Source organism: Phyllobates terribilis, unplaced genomic scaffold, assembly GCF_046119375.1.
Source record: "Phyllobates terribilis strain yellow unplaced genomic scaffold, ASM4611937v1 Scaffold_5__5_contigs__length_657084704, whole genome shotgun sequence".
Lineage (NCBI taxonomy): Eukaryota > Metazoa > Chordata > Amphibia > Anura > Dendrobatidae > Phyllobates > Phyllobates terribilis.
This window is the reverse complement of record NW_027362765.1, coordinates 509427285-509445529: the sequence shown is the minus strand read 5'-3', so window position 1 is coordinate 509445529 and position 18245 is coordinate 509427285. Positions and strand designations below refer to the sequence as shown.

The 18245-nt window shown below is 47.6% G+C and overlaps 1 protein-coding gene across 5 annotated transcripts in view; it reads left to right on the top strand.

Moving 5' to 3' along the window:
* The window catches only part of PDLIM1 (PDZ and LIM domain 1), a 115046-nt gene that overhangs the window by 43359 nt on the left and 53442 nt on the right, over positions 1–18245 (top strand). For all 5 annotated transcript variants that reach the window (XM_073685636.1, XM_073685641.1, XM_073685637.1 and 2 more), the window contains exon 2: positions 2349–2500. In XM_073685636.1, the coding sequence (XP_073541737.1) occupies positions 2349–2500 (152 nt within the window). The remainder of the gene's footprint in view (positions 1–2348; positions 2501–18245) is intronic.

Sequence of the window (18245 nt, the reverse complement as noted above, 5' to 3'; positions counted from 1 at the left end):
TTTCTACCAATAACGAGTGCCGGTCGACTATGTAACAAGTTGAATGTTGGTCATTAAGGCCTTTCACAGGCCACACCACAACTGTATGGGGACAGAACGATCAGAACTATGATTGCTCTATCTCGGTACAATATGTATTCTATATGGGTAGATGTGCTGCCAACAACCATGATTTTTATGCCGGCATAAACTGTCCAGTGAATTAACTTTTTGCTTGTTCATCTGCTGATTGGCAGAGTTTTTACCAATCCCATCAAAATATCCAGTCTAGCTTCTATCTTTTGGTCAAGCTATTTTTTTTTTAAATTAGGTTTACAAGTTCAACTATGATGACTTGAACCTGGTTTAATCTCCCTGATCTTTGGGACATTAGTCCCTTTCTTTGATGACTATATAAGTTTATGGTGCATGACTTAGTATATTTTAGCAGATTTATGACTATTAGGGGTTCTGTCTAATGATTCTGTCATACTGCTGTGCTTGTGACACTTACCAGCCAGTTATGGAGCGCTCATCTCTGATGTTAATCACTTCCTTGGGTTTATATCATGTCTAGAGCTGGAAAATATTTTTTGTCCTTGCCCTTGTTCTCTTGTGTATTCTAGGTAATGGTTAGCAAATATTCATATGTGCGGCTTCAGTCTAATGTGACCATGGATTAATAAATATCAAAGTACGGGAGCTACTATTGGAATACATTTTTTTTACAAATAGATAAAGGTATTACTATAAACATTAGCCACGGGGGTCTCAAATTTAAAATGGAGGGTTGAATATTAGAAAAATCTCTTTAGGGTGCGGGCCGCATTGTTAAACTGACTTATGGACTTATGGTTAAATCGTGACTTATGGAAACACATTGAATGGAGCTGCTGATTGCATCGTAGCGGCCTCTGCGAGGTGCTGCAGCACAGCTCCTGTTCAAACGGGTAAGAGCTGACCTGCAACACTCTGCAGCAGCCGCTGTATAATTCAGGTAAACAGTATGCAACAGCGGAGACACAGGCGGAACAAAAGTATGTTTCTTTTATTTAACAAATAATATTAATTGTAAAACATGTATTATATGATAACAATTTATTTACAATGTTTGACAGTAAAATAAGCAGTAAATCACATAACAGAATACACTAGATTTCAGGGGCTGGTAGTTTAAGATGATCTACTGCAGGGAAGGGGTACTAGATTGTCATTAACTATACCGGGCAAGGGGCAGTCTTTTAAAGCTTTGGCAATACTTTGTTCCTATCAGAACTCGCTGCCCGTTTCCCACGTCACTCTCTATCCACTTTTGTGATGTTGCTCTGGCGTCTGCTGATCCACATCTGACTACGGTCTTTCTCTCTATCCGTGCCCGGTACCATATGTCCCTGTCAGAGGTAACGTGTGTCCTTCCTGGTCGCTGACCCGACTGTGAATCTCTGATCTGACACCTTCAGAGTTTCTGCGACGACCTGTCACTGGCTCACACGTCTGAGAACCGTGCCGCTACAACCTGTTCCTGTTCTGTCGATCGACATCACCCTGGTGAGGCACCTTGACTGCCGTCGCTTCAGTTTTTGGGGCTTGACAGTCGACGTCCTGGCTGGGAACCTTGACTGGCGTCGCTCGGGTCTTCGGGGCTTGACTATTATAGGATTCGTCTGGCATCCATTACGTGTCTGCTTGTGATTGGGCAGCCCCTAATAGCTGCAGTAGAACCGGGCAGAAGAGGGCCATATGTCCCCCAGGCATGTCAGCCCACAGGCTGCATGCTTGGGGACCTCTGATGTACAGTATGTTTTGTACAAGTTATCCATATTAGGATAAGTGGTTATTCTGCCAATCTAAAGAAAGAGGGAAGGCCCTATTATATGTGGCTCGGATCCCTCCGTCATGAGCACGTGCCTGTACGCCAATCATTACTATTGTTATTTCTAGAAACACTCCTTTAGGAGCATAGGTACTATAGAGGCAGCTCATACAGAGAGGGGCTTAATTCTCTGTGGTCATTTTCCCTTTGCCATTGAGCTGTTCACACCTCTACAGGAGAACTACATTCGCAAACAAGTGAGCGTGAAATTGGCCTAAAGGTCAAAGAATAGGTGAAAAATCCGGTTTCTTGTTGACAAAACCCAGCAGCGTAACAGCACTTCTCTTGTGCCCTCTAGGTATACTGCTGCATCCCTGATACACACAGGCACGGTTGGGCCCAGTGGAAGTCAATATTTAGTAATAAAGATAGTTGTGAATTTTATAGACTATTGCTGTGAATTTATTTACAGATATGAGTTGTTTCATTTCTCAAAAAAAAAAAAAAAATTATTTTTTATTGTAATTTTGTGATCGACTATCTCATGTCATTGCAGGTGAACCCAGGGAGCAAGGCTGCACAGGCCGATCTATGCATCGGTGATGTGGTGGTATCCATCGATGGAGCAAACACAGATGGGATGACTCACTTAGAAGCACAAAATAAAATCAAAGGCTGTGAAGATGAACTTTCCCTGACGATAAACAGGTATCGGTCAATATCTTTACCCATATTGGAATGACATATACCATAACTGCTGATTTCATGCCTTTTAGTCCAAGTGTTTTACCATCCTCTCATGTATGAACAGGACACGGTGTACATTCCTGTGGTCTCCCCCATGACACGTGGGAGCATGATTACTGAGGAGAACATTGCAGCTGGATGCACAGAGCTGTAAAATCCCTGAGCTTGGCTTTAGAAAAAGGAGTGTAATAATGATTGCCCCGTGTTTTAAAAATGTAGTCCTGTTCTCCAAGTCTGGCACAAGGAAGAATGAACGCAATCTCCACATATGAATGTATGGCCTTCAAAGAGGTTAAACACAGATGACCGAATCGATTTGCAGGCTTCTGGTTCAGTGATAACATCAGTAGTCCATGGCTGCCGGATAGGATCCCTGGCGCCTTTTCTGATTTATTAGGCCCAGCGCGATGTCATGTCTGCGTCACACTGCAACAATGATCTCACCCCAAGCGTACAAGTCAGAAGAGACTCTGGGGATGTCAGCTAGTAGGAGACTTTGGGGATTGTGATGAACCTGTAGCCGCCATCTTGGTAATGATAAATCATATCCAGGGATGGCCACACTTCAGCAGCCCCCACCCTTGGGACCTTCTGTTAAAACGTCAACTAGATAGTTTCCCCCCATCCAGGCTCCTGTAAGATAAGAAGCCCCGGGGCCTACTTAACACTTGAATGCTAGGAGCTTCAAAGACTTCGAGAGGAAACACAGCCAGCAGGGGGGGGTGCTTCGTCTATCTGTACCTGACCATTTGTCCCATAGGACTAGTTTCTTTGTCTGTCACAAGCATGGAGGCATAAGATATAGAAACATGAAAAGTACACGCATGTTGCGTGGGATGGGCCAATAAAAAAATATCACGGCGTCCCGGAGCCATTGCGCACACAAGCCTCCGCGGTAGACGTTTGTACGTGCTCTGGAAGCCAAGATATAGCGCTGAGCCATTCCTGAGGACCGTATGGTATCATAATTGATATCAAAAGGTCGGTTACGGCGGCCCGAATCCATGGGAACCCCTGGGGGTATCATGAGACCATCCCAGAAGAAGTTATTGGGTTCCATAGAATTTGGGCTTCTGATCGAAGTCTTGACCCAAGAGTGGGGTGCTGAACATCTGAGCACCAGCTGAGGCCACCAAGGGGAGGAGCAGTTTGACCATGCGGTGGTAGGCCTCAGCCTGTAACAAAGAACCGTGCCTGCGACCGCAGAATCCTCTCCCTGCGTCACAAGAAAATCAAGAAACCGGTAACTGATATGCTGTGGTGATTCTGTGTGTTGTATTCCATTGTTGTATAGTTTAGCCTGACCTTATACCTGTGTATATTTAGTTGTATATCGTGTATCTAGTGTATTATTATAATCAATTACCTCAAGTAATTGTGGGCCTGCCTTTTATTCTGCATAACGAACGCACGTCCGTGTGAGCTCGGCTCAAGCCAAAACGCTACCCAGGGTTGGTTCCTGACCCGATATAGGCCCATTCACGGACTGGGCGTATATCTAAAATAGGGACTGGTGGCAGCATACCAACTGGGGATTGGGGAAGGCTGGTAGTGACGGTCGGAGGTTCAGATATATATATTCCTGGCGCGGCCAAGGAAGATATATATACCGCCCTCACTACAGAGGGCCCCGATACCCAGTAGGTTACAGGACAGTCTCCCTGGCGACCGCTTATCCTAGGTGCAGTTCCTTGACTGACCTGAGGCTAAGAGGGCGCTAGCGAGTTGTGCTGTGTAGTGACGTTACGGTTTAGTGACGTTGAAGGGATAACACACTACCGTGTTCCCTGCGCTGGTTGCAGCTACCTGGCACTACTTTCTCTAGGTGCAGTACCTTGACTGACCTGAGAGGTAAGGGGGCGCCAGAGAGCTGCACCCACCGGCCGGCTTTCATCACATTGGTGGCAGAGCGGTGGGATTGCAGAATAATAGTGTTGTGGGACCCCTACTCCCAGGCACTAAAGACTGCCAGTGGTAACTTCCACTGCTGGAGTCTTAAGGTCAGCCCAACGTTAGACGGTCAGGCTAAAAGTATAACAAGGTGTGTGCAAACTCAGGGTTGCAGCGGTGTCGGTTACCAAGATGGCAGACGGCACCAGGAGCAAGACCCTGCAGGAGGCTAATGCTACGGTCCGTGTGGCAGGAGGGGAGGACATTGTTACTCATGGCGAGGAGGAGTCCAGCCCGGGCACCTCAGGGAGCCAGTCCCCAGTATACGGTCCCGCAGTGGGCTGCCCACCACCTACCCAGCCCAGCCTGTCCAGATCACAAGCCCTTTTACAAGCGGCTATGGCAAGTCTCCAGTCTCATGGCGATGCCGTCTACAAAACCCTCCTGGCAGCATCAGAGAAGGCAGCGGAGGAGGAGCGCGAAGCTGCGGAGCGCCGGGAGGCTGCGGAGCGTGCAGAGCGGGCTGCAGAGCGCCGGGAGGCTGCGGAGCGTGAAGCTGCAGAGCGCCGGGAGGCTGCGGAGCGTGCAGAGCGAGCTGCGGAGCGCCAGCACCAACTGGACCTGGCCCAGCGGGGGCTTCCGCTAGAGCAACCAACCCATCAGGAGACCAAGTCGTCCAAAGTCCGAGCTGAGGACTTCCCTCTACTGGAGAAGGATGGGGACCTGGACTCCTTTCTGGTGGCATTTGAACGGACCTGTCTTCAGCACCATCTGGCCCGGGATCAGTGGGCCAGATACCTGACCCCCCGTTTGAGGGGTAAGTCCCTGGATGCCTTGGGGGACTTACCTGCCGGGGAGGTACAGAACTACGACTGCATCAAGTGGGCCCTGATCCGGCAGTACAACCTCACTCCCGAGTCGTACCGCCAGAAGTTCCGGAGCCTGCTGCGTGGCCCCAAGGACACCTGGACCGATCATATGCGGGCGCTGTTGAGAGCCGCAGAGCACTGGACCTCGGGTCTAGCGCTTACTACCCGCCAGGAGGTCCAGGAACTGTTCGTCACGGAGCAGTTCTTGTGGAACTGCCCAGAGGACCTCCGACAGTTCCTCCGTGACCGAAAACCAACAGGGGCTTCTGCTACAGCCGCCCTGGCAGACGAGTATGCCAATAACAGGGCGCCTGAGCTGAAGAAGTCTGCCAGCAGCACCTGGAGAGGGGGTAAGCCCAGTCATGCCCCTGTTTCCCCGGCCCTTAGAACACAAGGGGTGTATCCCCCTGTTGCCCTCTCCAGGCGAGGACCAGACGTAAGACGTTGTCATCTATGCAACAAACCAGGACACTTTAGGGCTGAGTGTCCCCAGCGCCAAAAGACCCCATCCCAGTCCCAGAGAGCGCCCAATGTTTTGTGTGTGGGAGGGGGTGGTGGTAGGTCCCTGGACAACATCCAACCCGTCACCATAGGCCGTTCTGCGGTCATGGGACTGCGGGACACGGGCGCTGAACGAACACTGGTACGGCCTGAGGTGGTGTCCCCCCAGGACTTGGTACCAGGAAAGACTCTTTCCGTCTCCGGGGTTGGAGGCGTGGAGCCGGCACTTCCCGTTGCCATGGTGTATTTGGACTGGGGTGCCGGAAGGGGGATGCGGGAGGTGGGAGTAACGCCAAATATTCCCGCAAATGTTTTATTAGGGACCGACTTGGGGCGTCTAGTATCGCAGTATGTACCCTCTGAACCCCCAAGTTCGGCCCCCCAAGAGTGTATTGATTTGTCTGCTGCTAATGCCAACCATGTTGTATGTAGTGTGTGTCCTGCTGAGGAGGAGGGAGTGAAACCTGAGGGTAACACCTGCACAGACACAACACAAACAGGGTTAGTGAAAGCAGGTGGGGAGTGTGGGGATGCCCGCAGAGGTGCTCAGCCGGCGTGCCGTGACCTCTTGTCCTCCGGTGAGGGAGGGGGCGGGCAGGATTCTGTAGAGGGAAGCTCAGGGATGGAGAGGGGGGCAGCTACCGGCAGTGTAGGGCTCCCAGGGGTATCCAGGCTGCTGAGTATAGGCCCACTGCAGGGGGAGGAACAGGCCATGGGAGGTGGGGGTGTCCCAAGAGAGGAGCCGCCAGGTAAGACCCCAGGGCAGGAGTTCCCCACATCCGAGATGTCCAAAGGCCTAGGAAGCCTGCCTGATCGGGCGGCTTGGTCAGAAACAGAGGGGAAGCAGGCACTACCCACGGTCACAGCGGTCATAGCCGCTGTCACCAGGAGTGGGAGCGCCGGAGCCCAAGGAGCCTTGCAGAGGTCCGACGGCTTCCCCACTTCTGACCAAGTGTCTGCCGGGTCAGACAGCGGCCAGGTGACATGCCCGGAGGGGCTGACGGAGGATGTGGCAGTTTCGTCGATTCTGGCCACATCAAGTCAGGAATTTCAGGCTGCGTTGGAAGCAGACGACAGCCTGAAAGCTCTCAAGGAACAGGCGGCACAGCCTCCCATGGAGTCAGACTGCGAGCGTGTGGTCTGGGACCAGGGACGGCTGTACCGGGTAACGGTCCAGCAGGGTTCACCGGAGGCGTGGCCCAGGGACCGACAGTTAGTGGTACCCTATCCGTTCAGGGCGGAATTGTTGCGGATCGCACACGAGATTCCGATGGCCGGACACCTAGGGATCGCTAAAACCAAGGCCAGGATAGCTCAGCATTTCTACTGGCCTGGGATGGGAGCCGCGGTGGGTGCCTACTGCCGTTCGTGTGACACCTGTCAGAGGGTGGGGAAGGCGGGGCCGCGCCCCAAAGCCCCACTGGTAACTCTGCCAATCATCGAAGAGCCTTTCTCGAGGGTCGCTGTGGATCTTATTGGACCTCTGTCCACTCCCAGCCACTCCGGGAAATGCTTCATACTCACGGTAGTGGACTATGCCACCCGGTACCCGGAAGCGGTAGCTTTGTCGTCCATTCGGGCCGACAAGGTGGCTACCGCCTTACTGGAGATCTTCTCCAGAGTGGGTTTCCCCCAAGAAATGCTCACCGACCGAGGGACCCAGTTCATGTCGCGGCTGATGGAGTCCCTCTGTAAGCAAATGCAGGTGCAACATCTGGTGGCCAGCCCGTATCACCCACAGACTAATGGCCTGTGTGAGCGGTTCAATGGCACCTTAAAGCAGATGCTTAAGATGTTGGTCGACTCCCACGGGAGAGACTGGGAGCGTTACCTCCCACACCTCCTATTTGCTTACCGGGAGGTTCCGCAGGCCTCAACGGGGTCCTCCCCCTTTGAGCTCCTGTACGGGCGACGGGTACGGGGCCCCCTGGCTCTGGTGAAGGAAGCATGGGAAGGGGATTTGGCCACCCCCGAGGTGTCGGTCATCGAGTATGTCGTGCGCCACCGGGACAGGATGATGGCCTTGGCAAAGCTGGTGCAGGACAATATGGCCCAGGCCCAGGCCGACCAGAAGCGGTGGTACGACCAGAATGCTTGTGAGAGGACCTACCAGGTGGGTCAAAAGGTGTGGGTACTGGTCCCCGTACCACAGAACAAGCTTCAGGCAGCCTGGGAAGGTCCCTACTTCGTGCACCAGAAACTCAATGCCGTCACCTATCTGGTCACCCTGGATCACGCCCGTGGAAGGAGGAAGGCCTTCCACGTGAACATGATGAAGGCTCATCATGAGCGGGAAGCGACTGCCCACCCAGTGTGCAACCTTCCCGAGGAAGGAGAGGTAGAAACCCTCCTGGATCTGCTCACCCAAGCCAAGGCGGGTGGGTCCATCGAGGATGTGGGGGTTGGCCACCAGCTCACGGAGGACCAACGGTCCCAGCTGGGGACCACCCTGCACCCCTTCCGGGGGCTGTTCAGCAGCCTGCCCGGAAGGACTGAGATGGCTGTCCACGACGTGGACACTGGCGATCACCCGCCGATCCGGCGTTCAGCATATCGGGTCTCTTTCGAGGTGCAGGGAAACATGCGCCAAGAGATAGACGAGATGCTGAAGCTGGGGGTGATCCAGGCATCCAGCAGCGCGTGGGCCTCGCCTGTAGTCCTCGTACCAAAGAAGGACCGAACTACACGGTTCTGCGTGGACTACCGGGGGCTCAACGCTGTAACGGCCACCGATGCGTTCCCCATACCACGCATCGATGACCTGCTCGATCGGATGGCCGGGGCTAAGTACCTGACCATCATGGATCTGAGCCGGGGGTACTGGCAGATTCCTCTGACCCCCGCGGCAAGGGAACGCTCTGCCTTTATCACCCCTTTTGGACTGTACGAGTCCACAGTGATGCCATTCGGCATGAAGAATGCCCCTGCCACTTTTCAGCGGATGGTCAATACGCTGCTTGAGGGACTTGAAGGGTACGCGGCTGCGTACTTGGACGATATTGCAGTCTTCAGTCCCACTTGGGAGGATCACCTAGAGCACCTGCGGCAGGTGCTCGGTCGGATCCACCGGGCAGGCTTGACCATCAAGCCGGAAAAGTGCCAGCTGGGCATGAGTGAGGTCCTCTACCTGGGTCACCGGGTAGGCGGGGGGGTTCTGAAGCCAGAACCGGGGAAAGTGGATGCCATCGCATCCTGGCCCACTCCTAGGACCAAAAAGCAGGTGATGTCCTTCTTGGGGACCGCCGGGTACTATAGGAGGTTCGTCCCACACTATAGCACCCTGGCCAAGCCCCTGACGGACCTCACCAAGAAGAAGCTGCCCGTCGCAGTCGACTGGACAGTCGCCTGCGAGACAGCTTTCGGGGCACTCAAGGCCGCCCTAAGTAGCTCCCCTGTACTGCAAGCTGCCGACTTCGACCGGCCGTTTGTGGTACAGACCGACGCCAGTGACTTTGGCCTCGGTGCTGTGCTAAGTCAGGTCAACACGACAGGCCAGGAACATCCTGTCTTGTACCTGAGCAGGAAGCTACTGCCCCGGGAGGTGGCTTACTCCACGGTGGAAAAAGAATGCCTGGCAATTGTATGGGCCCTGCAGCGTCTGCAGCCCTACTTGTACGGGAGCCATTTCACCGTGGAGACGGACCACAACCCCCTCAGCTGGTTACACACGGTCTCTGGGTCGAATGGCAGGTTGCTACGCTGGAGCCTCGCTCTCCAGCAGTACCACTTCTCCATTCGCCACAGAAGAGGCCGTGACCACGGTAACGCTGACGGGTTATCCCGGCAAGGGGAGGGTGCAGAAGGACGCACGGGGGAACACAGGAATGTGCTACCCCCTCGCGCCCTCGTATAGGGGGAGGTGTGATGAACCTGTAGCCGCCATCTTGGTAATGATAAATCATATCCAGGGATGGCCACACTTCAGCAGCCCCCACCCTTGGGACCTTCTGTTAAAACGTCAACTAGATAGTTTCCCCCCATCCAGGCTCCTGTAAGATAAGAAGCCCCGGGGCCTACTTAACACTTGAATGCTAGGAGCTTCAAAGACTTCGAGAGGAAACACAGCCAGCAGGGGGGGGTGCTTCGTCTATCTGTACCTGACCATTTGTCCCATAGGACTAGTTTCTTTGTCTGTCACAAGCATGGAGGCATAAGATATAGAAACATGAAAAGTACACGCATGTTGCGTGGGATGGGCCAATAAAAAAATATCACGGCGTCCCGGAGCCATTGCGCACACAAGCCTCCGCGGTAGACGTTTGTACGTGCTCTGGAAGCCAAGATATAGCGCTGAGCCATTCCTGAGGACCGTATGGTATCATAATTGATATCAAAAGGTCGGTTACGGCGGCCCGAATCCATGGGAACCCCTGGGGGTATCATGAGACCATCCCAGAAGAAGTTATTGGGTTCCATAGAATTTGGGCTTCTGATCGAAGTCTTGACCCAAGAGTGGGGTGCTGAACATCTGAGCACCAGCTGAGGCCACCAAGGGGAGGAGCAGTTTGACCATGCGGTGGTAGGCCTCAGCCTGTAACAAAGAACCGTGCCTGCGACCGCAGAATCCTCTCCCTGCGTCACAAGAAAATCAAGAAACCGGTAACTGATATGCTGTGGTGATTCTGTGTGTTGTATTCCATTGTTGTATAGTTTAGCCTGACCTTATACCTGTGTATATTTAGTTGTATATCGTGTATCTAGTGTATTATTATAATCAATTACCTCAAGTAATTGTGGGCCTGCCTTTTATTCTGCATAACGAACGCACGTCCGTGTGAGCTCGGCTCAAGCCAAAACGCTACCCAGGGTTGGTTCCTGACCCGATATAGGCCCATTCACGGACTGGGCGTATATCTAAAATAGGGACTGGTGGCAGCATACCAACTGGGGATTGGGGAAGGCTGGTAGTGACGGTCGGAGGTTCAGATATATATATATTCCTGGCGCGGCCAAGGAAGATATATATACCGCCCTCACTACAGAGGGCCCCGATACCCAGTAGGTTACAGGACAGTCTCCCTGGCGACCGCTTATCCTAGGTGCAGTTCCTTGACTGACCTGAGGCTAAGAGGGCGCTAGCGAGTTGTGCTGTGTAGTGACGTTACGGTTTAGTGACGTTGAAGGGATAACACACTACCGTGTTCCCTGCGCTGGTTGCAGCTACCTGGCACTACTTTCTCTAGGTGCAGTACCTTGACTGACCTGAGAGGTAAGGGGGCGCCAGAGAGCTGCACCCACCGGCCGGCTTTCATCACAGGGATGTATCCCAGAATTCCTCACTGACATCCATGGGGTACTGATGTGGCACCTGGGCCTGATTTTTGCGATTCATTTCAGTCTTCTCTAGTTACAGTGGTTCATGTTAATATGACCATACAAATCATAGATTTAGCAATCATAGGTGGTTGAAAAGTGCATCTTGTTTCATTGAAGCAGGAACAGCGGCTGCCAGAAACACATGACACTGCTTTTGTCTATGGTAAAAATAAGATTGGGGAGGAGAAACCCGACCAGCTCAATCCATGTATCTCCCCATAGCAAAAGTCAAGGGAGTGTCAGTCAGCACCCAGAAGTAGGAACTGATCAGTGATGTCCGGAATCGTAATAATTTTGGACAGATTAAAAATTATCCATCACCTTTCCTGATGTCTATATTAGCAAATGCTTGCATTCCCCATGAAATAACCAATCTGCAGCACCTTTTCTTAGAGCAATGGGCCTGTGTACAGACACATCGCTCAAGGGGAATAGTAAAACCTAATTTATTCCTGAATTTCTAAGGGGAACTGTAAAACGCAGAATTATAAGAAAATATTTTTCAGAACTGTTATTTTTTTGGGAAACTACATGTATTTACTAAAACGGACACGTCAAGTGCGATTACAGGTATCATGAAAAGAGAGGACGTGATTAAATATTCTGATTAGTAGCACAGGTAAAGGATAGAAGTAGATCCAGAATGTAATCTGAAAGAAATGAGCTAGTCATGAAAGTTAAACCTTAATCATTATCTAAGGTCATCCATTGCTGCAGCAATTCATCCTTTTGTCAACTAATATGATGTGAGTTGTATTAGTACCTCACTGTGATCTGTTACTTATTAAAACTTACGCCCTAGAAACAAAGAAAGGCGGCAGAGTCTGTGACCTCACGAAACAAACGTCAGCCAGTCAGCACTCTGAAGACAATTTTTCTAATGATTTTCAGCCATGTAACCAATTACGCTGCACCTAATAATCCAGACAGTGATTCAGGCAGACTAAGCACTATATGACGGCACAATCCCTGAAATAACGTAGATGTGCCTTGTATTTTAAAAGGAATGTCAGGGATTTACTTGTGTTAAAATAATACACTACACAACAACTTACATACAATCAGGTGAAAAAGTAACCCAGGGACTGTATGTTTGTTCTTCATACTGTGCTCCAATGTGCTTAAAAGCTCGATTCATATATTTATTTGCTAAAAAAGGAACTTGTCCTAGTGTACGTATAGGATAGTGGAGTATACAACAGCTGCAGGCTTATGCTTGGAGGAATTATGTTAAAGGGAACCTGTCAGCTAATTCATGTTGATCAAGCCATGGGCCCCTAAATCAAAGCACATTTGCAGCCAGGTATATTTTTCTCTGAAATGCTCTAGTGTTTGGGAGAAGATACCGTTAGAAAATCCGTCCGGATACCATACACAAGTAAAAACCCAAGATGAAAACATAATAAGCAAATACCCTGCAGTAAATAAATAAACAGCAATAGTGCATGAAAATAACATAGGGTGCTTAGTTAACATAATTTTGATCCAAAAAATGTAAAAGTCATCCCCACCATGTCACGGTGACCCTATTCTGGACGGTCCTAATCTCGAGTATTAAAATATTACAATTTGTTAAGTGACGTACGTGGTGTGAACAATGTCGCAGACTTGTTGAAGGACAGACTCGACTAGTGGACACGCAGCCATGGGGAATTACCTTGCTGTTTATTTGATTACTGCAGGGTTTTTTGCTTATTATGTCTTTATTTATGTTTTTACCTTGGGTTTTGTCTGTTTAGTGGCCAGTGTGAAAAACGGAAGACCTACTTTGTACTTCAGAGTTTAAATTGATCCATTCCCCAGAGTTAATAATTGAAAACAATGTAGGTTAAATGGATGAAACATGGAAGGAAAATGGTCTGTTTTTCACAAATGGAAACGGATCTGTAAATGTAACCTTATACTGAGAAAATGCTAGCCTTGTGGGGTTAGTTAACAGTGAATGCTCTGCAGTGTTAAGACCCACCCATACACATTAGCCAAATGTCGACTGAACCCTCTGATATTGATGGGTTCGGGCGACTGTCTAATGCGTATGGGGGTGCTAGCTGACTGATGGTCCGTAGAGATGTTGATCGCGCACGTCCGATTTTGTACTGCTGGCCAATGTGTCAATTGACAGCTTTCTCATAAAGAACATAGGAGTGCTCGGCTGAGCGAGCGCTCCTGTGTATGGGAGAGACTACTGAGCGATCGGCCGAAGCATGGTTTGGCAGACAGCCGTCTAATGTGTATGGTCAGCACTGGACTCCTTGGCTATATGAGACATAAGTAATTTGGTTTGAATGCTACATTCCATTCTAGATCTGTAAAATACTTCCCTGTTGTTGCTATGATTTTATGCACGTAATAAACACTGTGTAATAGTTTCTAGTATTGTCTAGATCTCTGCCAAGTGGTGTTTGTTCAGGGTTTGTCACCGTTTCGGTGAAGCAGAAGATTTTTATTTATGAGTGTAATAAAGGTTTAACCTGCAAGAGGCAGAGAAAGCCACACTGTTCTAGAATGGAAATAAACCATGGCCAGGAGTGCACGGCACCGACGGCGAGTTGGGTCCTATTACTGACTCAATGACTCATCATAATCGAAGACACTAATCAAACAACTCGCTTAATCCTCACTTTAATTTCAGTCTAATGTAATGAAATAATTTTTACTTCTACAAATTTTATAGATTAATGAATATGAACACTTGGAAAGATATTACTGTAGATCATTGCAAGCAATTATGTTTGGAACCAGCAAACAAACAAAAAAAGTCTAAGGACATTAGTTACCCAACTTCTTGTGCTTACACCATTTTGTATCTACAGTTTGATGTGAGACCTCACTGGGGAGGCTCAGTAGCATGTCTGTTTTAGTAATGCTTGTATTCCCCATGAAATAACAATTCTTGAGCATGTTTTCTAATAACTGTTTTGTTCCACTTTTATTGTTCCTTAAATATTTATGAATAAATTTGACAATGACGTGTTACCATTTGTCTTGCCAAAGAGGTGTGTCCTTCTACAATATAGCAGTGTCAGCACTGATTGGACAGTGTCGGTGTGTGCAGGAACTCTCCCCCTGACTGTTAATTTATTCATAAACTTTTAGAAGGAATAAAAGAGGAAAGGCTCGATGCTGAGAGTCAAGAGAAAATGCTGCTGTATTGTTATTACCCAATGAATGCGACTATTTTTGACTTGTGATGTATATTTTCGTTTCAGGTTGCTGAGGGCTGTATGGAGCAAATCTTATAAGCAACAGATGCTACAAAGGAGAACCACAATTAAACCATATACTGCAATAGCAGTGTGAATTGCCGTATATGGTTTAAGTACTCAAACAAATTCTGGTTCAAGTCAAGACATAAAGTTAAAAATGTAATAAAATATGGTATATGAAAAAATCTATAAAAGTTTGAATCTCCACACTTTTCCCCATTTCAAAAAAAAAAAAAGATAGATAAATATAGTATATACAGGTGCATCTCACTAAATTAGAATATCATCAAAAAGTTACTTTATTTCAGTTCTTCAATACAAAAAGTGAAACTCATATGTTATGTAGAGTCATTACAAACCGAGTGATCTATTTCAATTGTTTATTTCTGTTAATGTTGATGATTATGACTTACAGCCAATGAAAACACAAAAGTCATTATCTCAGTAAATTAGAATACTTTATAAGGCTATGTGCCCACGTTGCATTTATGAAGCAGAAAATTTCTGCTGCATAAATGCAAGTCCTCTCCCGGAAAAACGCATGCGGAATTCCGCACGCGTTTATCGCGCATTTTTCGCGTGTTTATCACGCGTTTTCCACATGCGGAATTGCCTTGCGTTTTTTATGCATTGGACAAAGGCAATTCCGCTTGCGGAAACACAAAATTAAATGACATGCTGCGGATTTTTGAACGCGGCATAAACGCTGCGGAAAAATCCGCAGCATGTGCATAGAACTTGCGGAAACCCATTGGGGACCATGGGGTGCGGATATACATGCGTTTTTCAAGCGTTTACGCTGCGGAAATTCCGCAGCATATACGCTTGAAAAATGCTACGTGGGCACACAGCCTTACAGTTTAAAAAATGTTTTTAAAATCTGAAATGTTGGCCTACTGAAATGTATGTTCAGTAAATGCCCTCAATACTTGGTCGGGGCTCCTTTTGCATCAATTACTGCATCAATGCGGCAATGTGGCATGGAGGCGATCAGCCTGTGGCACTGCTGAGGTGTTATGGAAGCCCAAGTTGCTTTGATAGCAGCCTTCAGCTTGTCTGCATTGTTTGATCTGGTGTCGCTCATCTTCCTCTTGACAATACCCTATAGATTCAAGGTCAAGGCGAGTTTGCTGGCCAATCAAGCACAGTGATACTGTTGTTTGTAAACCAGGTATTGGTACTTTTGGCAGTGTGGACAGGTGCCAAGTCCTGCTGGAGAATGACATTTCCGTCTCCAAAAATCTTATCAGCACAGGGAAGCATGAAGTGCTCTAAAATGTCCTGGTAGACAGCTGCGCTGATTTTGATCTTGATAAAACACAGTGGACCTACACCAGCAGATGACATGGCTCCCCAAACCATCACTGATTGTGGAAACTTCACACTAGACCTCAGGCAGCTTGGATTGTGGCCTCCCCACTCTTCCTCCAGACTCTGGACCTTGTGGAGTGTGTCAATGACTGCCTTCTGGACATCTGTCAAGTTAGCAGTCTTCCCCATGATTGTGGAGCCTACTGAAACAGACTAAGGGGCCTTTTTAAATGCTTAGGAAGCCTTTGCAGGTGTTTTTTGTTAATTATTTTAATTTACTCAGATAATGACTTTTGTGTTTTCATTGGCTGTAAGCCATAATCATCAACATTAACAGAAATAAACACTTGAAATAGATCACTCTGTTTGTAATGACTCTATATAATGAGTTTCACTTTTTGTATTGAAAAACCTGAAATAAATTAACTTTTTGATGATATTCTAATTTTGTGAGATGCACCTGTATATTATATATATTACATATATTTGATATTATTGTGTCTGTACACTTAAATGTCAAAAAGGGAAAAAAAGAAAATCAAAATTCCAGAATTGCTATTTTTTGATTTCCGCACATGCCTTATAAAAATACAATAAAAAAAGATCAAAACTTCATGAATACCGCAAAGCGGTATAATTAAAAACCAAAGCTCGGCACACAAGAAACAAGGCTTCATCCAGCTCCATGGACAGAAAGATAAATAGATAAATGACAGGTCTCAGAAAATGGTATTACAAACATTTTTTTTTTTTTTCCTGCAAGGTTCTGAAATTTTTTTTTAACAACTAAAGAATGAATTTTTTTTTTATAAGTTTAGCATCACCGTAATTGTATGGACCTGGAGAATCCTCTTACCGTTTTTTTACCGAGTGATGAACGCTGTTAAAACAAAACCCCCAAAAAACAATGTTTGAATTGTGGGATTAGTTTTCACTATTTCACCTCACTTGTAATATTTTTTCCTCCATTTTTTTCAGTACATTATATAATAAAATGAATGGTATAATTCAAAACTACAGCTGGTCCAACAAGAAAACAAGGCCTCATGTGGCTGAGTTGGAAGAAAAAAAAAAGTTATAGCTCCTGGAACAAAGAAAAAAAAACCTAAATATTAATCCTTAACTGAAATGACAGGAGAGCTGAGGGTTCCCTTTTTAAAGGGGTTGTCTGGGACTTTAATATTGGTGGCCTATCCTTATGATAGCTCACCGATGTCTCATCGGTGGGGGAGTGACACCCGGCACCCCCGCCAATCAGCTGTTCTCGGTGTCTGCGGCAGAAACTGCTCAGTTGCGAACCTGCACAGCTCCATCTACAGAATAGTGGCCGCGGCTGGGTACTACACATCCACCCCCTATAGTTTTGAATAGGAGGTGGATGTGCAGCACCCAGTCACGGCCAGTATATAGTTGACAAAACTGAGGTGTGCAGGTCTGACTGCCGCCAACACCAGGAATAGCTTATCGGCGGGGGTGCCAGGTGTCGCGTCCCCACCCGTCAGACAGGATAGGCTATCAATGTTAAAGTCCCGGACAACCCCTTTAACAGTGGCCCTGTCAAATGGAAGATTCATTCTAGTGACTATGTCAAATAACTACAAGGATATGACATCATAACCACTGCACCATGGGGCATGACCGATGTGTACTTTGTAGGGAACTATTAAGAAAGGCAACCAGGAGGATTTAGTTTCTTATTTTCCTTATTTTCAGGGTTTTCATTTTATATTGCCTTTTTCAAATTTAAAAAATGTAGACTCCCTTTTAGGACTTTTTCTAGCAGTAACTAATGTAATTTTTTCTCATGACATTTCAGAACATCTCTGTTTATTTCTTGGCAAAAGTCAGATATAAATAAGCAGTTATATTGAGTAATATTTTTATCTTTAGATTCCAAGACATCCTGTCATTTATCACACTGGTTTATTTTTTTAAATGTTAACATTGGTATCTTAGTTTTCCTGTTCCCATCACTTGTCATTCTTGGAAGGAACGCTTGTGCAACATAAACTAACACGATCTCATAAGAGAAAAAAAAAATACATTAAAATGCCATATTAAGTTGTGCACCTGGAATGCTAAGAAACCCATCAGTTTTAAGGCTATGTGCCCACGATGCAGAAATGCTCTGGATTTTTCCTGAGTGTTTCTGCATCTCCCTGGCAGAAAAAACGCATGCGGATTGTACATGCGTTTTTCCTGCCAGGGACATGCGGATGTGAAGCGTTCTTCACATGCATTTCCGCATACGGGTTGACAAGCGTTTTCCAAGCAATTTTAGCATCACTTGGAAAGTGCTTGACAACTTGGTCACACTATATAAATCCATGCAAACAGCATGGATTTATATAGTGTGACCCCAAAGAATGTCAAAAAATAAAAAAATAAATCTATACTTACCTTCTGATGGCCCCCACAGTCTTGCTTCGCTCCGTCCTGGCTTGCTGGCAGCTCGCGGTACACTGCACTGAAGGACCTGCCGGTACATGACTAAATGACGTCAGCGCAGGTCCTTCAGTCCACCGCGATCTGCCGGCAAGCACAGAGAAGGAGTCCGGGGGCCGTCAGAAGGTAAATATAATATTTATTTTTTATTTTATTCTTTTTTTTTTT